Genomic DNA, 9,107 nt, shown 5'->3' with positions numbered 1-9,107 from the left:
TGCGCAACGCTTGGCCACAACCGAGCTTAGGATCATACACAGAAAACAGGAAACAAATGCATGACACAAAGGAGAGAAATGGTAGACAGGATGTTTACGTGGAAAACCCAAACTGAGGGAAAAACCACGGCAGCCCACAGGCTGCAAACTATCACTATCTATGATTGAGACTGACCTTGAACCCACTCATTGCCTACTTAAATCTCTTCCAATGCCACCATGACCACTCTTTCCACCATAGCCATGGGGACCATCCAAACCACCAAATCCTTCGACAGAGCTTTGCATCACCACGACCGGTTGTCATGGCCTCCTTCGCCTTCCCCAACCATAACCCTTCATGCACCATGCATGTGTTGCTTTCATTTCGATCACCTTTATGGACAAGAAACTTCAATCTTCCTTCTTCTGTCAATCCAAGCTTGTCTTTGTTAGGAATCATCCGAACATCGACTTTGACTATTCCTTGTAGCCCATGCTTCAAGTACATGCTCACATTTAGGCCCTTAGACTACCAGATTGCATGTTTTTCGCTTCTTCCTTTTTCATAGTATGCTCTCATGTGAGAGTTGACCATCGATGGTTCGATCTTTGTAATGGTGTCCTCTTTCGAGTTAGATATTGTGATCAAATCCTATAGAATGCCCTTCGAATTCACTTCATTCGTTTGGCCCTCATCATGCACTATTGTGCTTTGTTTGACCTCTTCATCATATGTATTAGCTTTGACCTTCGCTTCCTCACCGCCACCTTCCATCTCTGGTCTTATGTTGGTTCTCGAGCATAATTGCAGAACTCTCCGGAACCTGTGTGGAGGGATTCTCATCTTTATCGGCTTTTGCTTTTGCCATCTTGTCCATAGCCATCTCTTTGGCTATCTCTCTGTCGCACGCATCTACGTTGGCCCTTGCTTCCTCACTGCCATTGTCCTTCTCTTGGGTCTTACATTGGTTAATGCCCAAGTCTCTCGAACAAGTGTGGAGGGTGTCATGATAGTACTCACATCATGCATCGAAAGGATCATGACACTCACATTATGACTCGAAAGGATTTTATTGAATCTAATATCGGTTGGACAGCTCGATGACGAAGGTTATAGCGGTCATTTCCGAAATGGCACATGGAGATTCTGCAGAGGGAACTTGATCGTGGTTCGGTTCAAGAAGTAAAATACATTATATGTGATGCATGTACTACTGAGCCGAAATGAGGTAAATGCGACAGCCGACACAACTGGAGAGTTGTGGCATATGAGGCTATCTCACATGAGTTAGAAGGATATGGAGATGCTGGCCGGAAAACAACTCTTGCCGGAGGTGAAGAATGTGCATTTGGACAAATGTGTCGTCTGCTTGGCCGACAAATGAAATAGAGCCACCTTTTGATCTAGGCCTTTGATGTAGAGGAAAACTGCCTTCGAACTTGTATAGACCGATGTGTGCTATATAGATGCAAGGTCTCATTCCGGTAGACAGTACTTCGTAACCTTCATAAATGATTATAGTCATAAGTTGTGGGCTTACGTGCAAAAGACGAAGGATCAAGTATTGAGTGTCTTCAAGGTGTTCCAGGTGAGAGCCAAGAGAGAACTGGATGGAACTTGAAGGTGGTCCGAACGGACAATGGCAGTGAATACCAGGGGCAGTTCGAGGAGAACTGTCGGTAAAAGGGAATCCGGCTTGAATATATCGTGCCAAAGATGCCAATGTTAAACGGGCTAGCTGAAACGATGAACCAGACCATCTTGGAGAGAGTTGCCTCTTTAATATTCTCAAAAGTTGTTTAGGATAAAATATTTGTACTTAAATTCTTTATTCCTTTTACATTAAATGATGTTTGGGGAAATCGTGATGCTTGTAATGGTGATTTAAGATGCACTTTAATATTGAATGGAAAATTAAATTGGAACTAACTAGTCATATTATTGAATGGTCAACTTGGAATACATGAAATTCATCATGACAATATTGCCATGCATGCCTTCGGAACTTTACTTCCATGATCGTGTCACGATGAAATTAAAATATCATTTCATGCTCACAAAAGTAAGCATGGCATACAATTAAACTAAGCTTCTACATGTTGTATTTAAAGCTAGCCAAATCCTTGCAAAGGTCATTCCATATCTCTCTTGAAAACCTCATCATCAGTACTTAGAATTCATCTCAATACGTATAGCAATGGCGTCTAGATATAACGTTTCCTACATGAACATGATGGTACTCATGGTGCTTCTAATGGCAGCATGTGTTGCAGCAAAAAAGAAGGTGGTATTGAAGTACTACACACAACAACAACTTGGGGTGAATGAGTTTGGGATGGTCTCAGCAGCTGTTCCTCCGGCCAAAGGCACATTCACTGGTGTTGGCCTTCAAGTGGTTTATAACTACACATTGACCAAGACAGGAAACCCAACCTCCCAAGTATTGGGCGTCATTCGCGGCACCTCTGTGGTGACCTCCAACACTGTCAATGCCACCATTTTTGTTGTCAACACCGTTGTGCATTACGTTAATCCCAAGAAAGGGGGTCTCAAGGGCACTTTCACCACACAAGGTGAGGCCGACTTTGGTAGTGGACAACCCTTCGAATTAGCCGTGACAGGTGGCACTGGTGACTTTCGTGGCGTGTATGGCTACACTATCGCCAACAACTTCAATTTTACGCCACCTACTGGCAACTCAACTGCCAAGGTCACAAAATTCTATAAAACTCGCCTTTGGTGGCTCTAAATTATAGATGCTTGAATTATCTTCCTCATTTCTGGGATTGATAAAAAAATACATGGCTTTAGGAAACTCTTTCTTTCATACCAATTAATATGAATTGGTGAATGCATTGTCTTCCTATATGTAGGAAGATTTATTTATTTATTTATTAATAATGAAACTTAATATCGTGGATCCTACAAAACCGTGCAAAGATCAATGGCTAGTTTCATTTCAATGATGATAAATTATGTTACACAATGTTTCACTATACATGCAAGATGATTGTGTTCCATATTCGAGGATTCTCATTTCTTTTGTTTAAGCATGTGAATGTGCAACAATAAATAATGGCGTATTGAACATTGGAATAGACCTCTTCCCTTTAAATACATTTGTTTTTTAAATCGAGAATGAAGCCACTAATATATGTCCCACTAGATGGCTAACAAGATGGGGTATGGTGAGACCTATCAAACCACATGTTTCCACTCTACCCTAACCGAAAAAATCGGGTTTCAAATTACAATGTGAAGAAATCCAAATGTCTCCTAATGTAAATCACTAGTTTACCAACCTCGAAAACCTTCTCCAAGTCCACATCAATCCTCAGATGTTTGGTATCGGTTGTATTTTCAACGTTGTAGATAGTATTTAGATAGCGAGAAAAACCTTCACCATGTGCTTTTGAGGCATCTCAATCACTTTATGAGTCCGGATATACTAGCTCTTGGTATAGCATGATGGTGAGTTGGCTTCTTGCAAATTTTAATCTCTCATGAGGACTGTAATAAATTAATACGCCAAGAAATATGGCAAATTTACACTCTCTATAAATGGATCACCCCATTAGAGTCACTCCCATCTAAAATGTTGTACTATAAGGAACACTTCATCCACTTCTCTAAGTTAGGTTTTATTACACGACTAAAATATCTAGATACATTCTTACCAAATGCACTAAGGGTTGCCATTGGATAACTTCGAATATCATCTCACCAACTTGATATTGAGAATGGTTGTACTAATGGGGTTCCTAGAGAGGAACGGATATGTAGATTATGTCACATAGAAATAGAGGTGAGTACCACTTTACATGCAAGTGTCCAACTTACGCCAAGATAAGGGAAAAATACCAAGACATACTCAGACCTTCTCCCACCCTCTCCAAACTATTAGATGCTCTAGATATAAAGAAGTTAGGTAGATATATCTTAGAGCTAAAACAACATAGAGAGAATAAACTACAAAATATTAACAATAACTTTTCTAATATTCACCTACATGTAGCCAATGAAGTTTTTCATGGACAAGGGAAGACGATGAATGTGGACACACATGAACCACTCGTCCTCTTCCTTGATGAAGTAGAAAACCAAAGAAGAACCAAACGCCCTCAGTTGTCGGGTTTTAAAGCAACTCGACATGGTGTAGAACCAATTAAGAAAATAAGGAAACGTGATCTACACCGCCTAGATGCCATGGTTGGGGTAGTTTCTACATCCGGACCATGGGCCACACCTACATCGAAACCCTTTGACCTCCCGTTTCTTTTCGAGAGACTTGGATTGTCTCATATAGATTCTCTCACTCACACACAAATAGTCTCTCTCTTTAATAGTAATTGAATTAAATTTGAACTATAGTAGATGAGGTGCAATACAAAGTCAAACCCATCTAATTGCCCATTGTGTCCCTTATCACTTAATTCCTCTAGATGAACCTATTTGGTGGACACGATTTCATATAATCCTTCTAGCATCTACTAAGTCATGGCTCTAACCACTAGGCCATTATATATTTATGGCCCCTTTTTCTTCCCCTTGCTTTTCTCATATATTTTAGACATTTCCTTATTGCATTCCCACCTTCCTCATGCCCACATCATGATATCCACTCCACACAAAACCAAAAATCCTCCGGTATGTGCCTTGAATGGTTGTTGATGGGTGGGGGGTGGAGCCAAGAACAGCTCCACCCAAGGGGTTTACACGTGAGGGAGAGGGAGAGAGAGAAAGAGACACATAGAAAATTAGAGGGAAAAATTATATATGCATTACATGCCCGATAAGGGGTTTATATAGTACATAATGTAACAGTTGCATAATATGACTATTACAAAAGAAGATTGTTACATTCTTGTTAACATGCACATAATTGTGGATGTGTTCATACATATATATGTATCCTCACTCACACTCGTATACATTACGCATATATCAGAACCCCTTTATTGCGTTTGTCCCTTACACCGCCCCATACACTCCTATGAGTAACAGATGGCATGCCTGTGGGACAATGCATTGCAAGGTGAACCCAATTGCCATGTCAACTTTTATAAACCAGAACTCTATCGGTCGTCTCGTTGGTCGAAAATCCCTCGACCTGATCACAGCTCCACGATCGATAACTTCGATCAGAGGTTTTCTTGACCCAAACCTTCTCATTCGGTCAACACATCTCTCAGTTGGATCACACACCAATCGGCTCGTCCGCTACTGCATGGGTTGTAAAGTCGTTGCGTGTATGTGTATTCTGCAGTTTAATGTTTTGTACCCCTTGGTCTTTGAAATTTTCATTTTTTACCCTCACATTTTTGAAATTTTATCATATGGCCTTATCAAATTTAGTTGTATGCCCTCTTGTTTTGGAAATTTCGTTTTCTACCCCTTTCTTTTTCTTCTACTTTCTTTCCTTGCTTTCTTCTTCCTCTTTTGTCGTCGAATTCTTCATTTTCTTGACATGCTCATCTATGACAACCTCCGCTTTTTTTCCTTTCCTATGTAATCTCGAACTTCATCTCATGGCTTTACCCATTCTCTCCTCTCTACCTTTGCTCTTCCTTCTTCTTCTTCTTCGTCACCTTTTTCTTCTTCGTCTTCTCTCTTTATCTCTTCTTCTTCTTCTATCCTCTTCTTCGTCTTTCCTCTTCTTCTTCTTCTTTCTTGATTTTCTCCTTCTTTACTTCAGATGTTGAGCGGAGTACTTTTGTTTGTCTCCGTCTTCCCTCTTGATCTCTGTCCATCGCCATCTCCATCGGCGTACATCGCCCGTCGTTATCCGTCAGTCGGCTCTAGGACTGTCTATCTGTCTCTATGTCCAGCTGGTTCTGTCCCCCATTTCTTTGACCATCTCTCTATTCGACCGGTTGTCTGACCGCCTATTTTTCTCCATGCGCCGGTGGTCGCTATCTGATGGTTGTCCGACGATTGTTGGCTATCCAACCAGCTATCCTAACTGTCTTTACAGGCATCGCCTTTCGGCGGCCGGCTTTGTCATCGTCTGTTCGCTCAGTCAAACGTCGGTGGTCACTATATGTCTGGCCCGTCGACCAACCCTACTGCTCATCGCTGTCAACTGGCCTCAGCCTCGATTTTCAGGTCAGATTTCTCTATCCTTCCTTCATTCGTTGGCCATCTCTTAGTCCGGCCAACTAGCCGGTTGTTGGTTGGCCCACGTTGAGCTTTCTCATGCAACACTCTCCCTCAAGCTCACGTTCAGGTCGATCTTTTATGTCAGCATCCGCCGATCCTTGTCTCTAGCTCCTCCTAGCATCTTCACGCCTTGCTAATGCTCCTCGACTCGTCCGGTCCCTCGCATCTCGACCTCCTCGATTGGCTTGTCCGCTCATCAGGCCCATCTCAGCTCCCTTGTTATTGTGATATTGACGCTTCTCGACCCGTCGGCTCCTCCGTGTCAGCATCGACTTCAATTGCCCTCTCGCTTGCTCAGCCTTTATGTGATTCAACTCATTCGAATTGAACTACTTGACCGAATCAGTTGCCTCCGATTCGTTCGCTCTCTTGTCCGAATTGGTTGTCTCCAATTCTTCTTCCTTTTCTAGGCGCTTTACCACATCATACCATGTTCTGGTTCTCGTCTTTTTTTTCGGTCGACTCTGTCTCTTTTGTTGCCTGTTCCAACTCTTCAGTCGATTCCGCATCTAATTCGGCTTTCTTTTGTTGCTCTCCGCTTGTTGATCCACCTATTCTCCCCCTCAAGGGCAGCACGTGGAGATGTTGTAACCCAAGCATCTCTGAAAAGTGCTACAACTTGTTTGATCCGAGCGCCTTGGTGAAGATGTCGACCACCAACCGATCCATTGAAACATACCAGAGTTCAACATCACCACTCAAGACCCACTAGCACACAAAGTGATAATGCACTTCTATTTGCTTCATGCGAGCATGGAAAATGGGGTTCTTTGCCAGCTGCATGCTATTGATGTTGTCGTAGTAGATTGGGATCGGAGTGGGAACATCATGTTAGGAATATGTCCCTCCTATGGGAGCAGCCGACTGGTCGGGCCGAGTACTGACATTCAAAGACATGAAGAGTCGATTGGGGGAGTCGAAAGTAGGACAGTCTAAGTCGAAGACATGACCAACTAGTTGGGCTGACTGGATGGTCGAAGACAAGGCCAACTAGACAGTTGACACTGGAGTTGACTAGTCGATCAGTCGGCTGAATAACTATTATTGTTATAATAGGAATGACAGTAGTAGTGGCAACATTTGTAAATAGCCTATACGGTGTATAAGTATAAATATACTTAGGGCAAACATAGTGAGTGTAAAACAAAATAGTTGTGAACCTTTGTTGTTGAGTGTGACAGAGAAGAGAGAGCGGCAGCAAAGTTCAATGAACTTGCTAAGCACCCTAAGCGGGTTATCCTCTGTGTGCATCAGAGAAGATTGTAACCGTTTTCTGTATTCGCTTGTTTAGTGGATCTCTGTTTCTCCCGTGGTTTTTTCCCGGTTAGGGTTTCCACGTTAAACACTGTGCATCTTGTTCATTTTGTTGTTGTTTCTCATTCCGAGTTGTGTATTCTCGGCATAACTTTCTCATGAACATTCGATTTGAATTCAACAAACTGGTATCAGAACAAAGTTGAAGATGGATGGAGGTGTGAGCAGTTTCCCAGGCATTATAGTTCTAAACTCTCAGAACTATGCGGACTCAAAGATAAAGATGGAGGACCTTCTCATAGTAAAAAACCTATACAAGCAAATCGACAGAGCAAAAATACCCACAAGGGGTATTAGAGTCGGAATCGAAACTTCTTAACAAAAAGGCGGTGGCCACAATTTGACAATGCGTCAATGTGAGTGTCCTTCTACATGTGGCGAATGACACAAATGCCTATGATGTGGCAGAAGCTATCAGGCTTATATGAGATGAAGAACGTCGTCAACAAAACATACTTGATGAGTGTAAAAGTATTTTTAGAATTCAAGCCATTGAACGTTAGAAGAATGTGTACAAACAGTGAGTTCACGGAGGCAACGACCTCGTGCTCACGATCTTCACCACAGGCGGCGGTTACAACAGAGGCAACAACCTCTTTCTCTCTCTCTCTCTCTCTGTACACTGTTACACGCTCTAATCTCGTGCAAAACAGGAATGACAAAAAACTCTACTAAAAGTTTGCCCTAAGTCATATTTATACTAATATGACTTTTCGGCTATTTACAAATATAGTCTCATAGTCTCGATGGACTCTCAGAAACATATTTACGAATATGTCTCTTCATCCGGTTCTCACCGGGTCTGTACCATCCGACTCTCCGTAGCCGGGTACTCCTCATCCGGTTCACACCGGGTCTGCACCATCCGGCTCTCCGTAGCCGGGTACTCCTCATCCGGTTCATACCGGGTCTGCACCATCCGGCTCTCCGTAGCCGAGTACTCCTCATCCGGTTCACAACGGAGAGCCGGATGGTGCAGACCCGGTGTGAACCGGATGAGGAGTACCCGGCTACGGAGAGCCGGATGGTACAGACCTGGTGAGAACCGGATGAAGAGACATATTCATAAATATGTTTCTGAGAGTCCATCGAGGCTATATTTGTAAATAGCCGAAAAGTCATATTAGTATAAATATGACTTAGGGCAAACTTTTAGATATTGTTGTTATTATTATTTCTTGTCTGTGTGAGATTAGAGCGCGTAACAGTGTACAGAGAGAGAGAGAGAAAGAGGTTGTTGCCTCTGTTGTAACCGCCGCCTGTGGCGAAGATCGTGAGCACGAGGTCGTTGCCTCCGTGAACTCATTGTTTGTACATTCCAACATAGTGATAGTTTGCAGCCTGTGGGTTGCCGTGGTTTTGCCCTTAGTTTGGGTTTTCCACGTAAACATCCTGTGTACCTTTTCTCTCCTTTGTGTTGTGCATTTATTTCCCGTTTTCTGTGCATGATCTAAGCTTGGTTGTGGCCGAGCGTTGAGCATAAGGAACGACAAGTTCCCGTCACCTTCTTATGTGGTGAGTGAGGGACGAGATCCCATGTCTCATTCTTGCTGAGAGCTTGCATCTCCTCGTTCATCTCTTCGACCCATCGCGGATCTTTAGCGGCTTCGGCAAAGCTCTTTGATTCTCGCATTGCTGCAACCTTCATCAT

At 42.9% G+C, this 9,107-nt stretch overlaps 1 protein-coding gene across 1 annotated transcript; it reads left to right on the top strand.

Annotated features, from left to right (window-relative positions):
- The first annotated feature begins 2,132 nt into the window (after window positions 1-2,132).
- Window positions 2,133-3,005, top strand: LOC147867116 (uncharacterized). The gene has a single exon (XM_087314881.1). It carries the CDS (start codon window positions 2,181-2,183, stop codon window positions 2,730-2,732), a length of 552 nt encoding a protein of 183 aa, XP_087171007.1. The 5' UTR covers window positions 2,133-2,180; the 3' UTR covers window positions 2,733-3,005.
- Window positions 3,006-9,107: the final 6,102 nt, after the last annotated feature.

The sequence above is a fragment of the Azolla caroliniana genome, unplaced genomic scaffold, assembly GCF_043228905.1.
Source record: "Azolla caroliniana isolate FFs.n. ecotype wild unplaced genomic scaffold, voAzoCaro1.0.p SCAF_2, whole genome shotgun sequence".
Lineage (NCBI taxonomy): Eukaryota > Viridiplantae > Streptophyta > Polypodiopsida > Salviniales > Salviniaceae > Azolla > Azolla caroliniana.
Note: the sequence above shows the minus strand (reverse complement) of the source record. Positions and strands in the feature narration are given on the sequence as shown.

Coding starts and splice junctions, on each gene's coding strand:
- LOC147867116 (XM_087314881.1), top strand. CDS start 2,181: ATGGCGTCTAGATATAACGTTTCCTACATGAACATGATGGTACTCATG.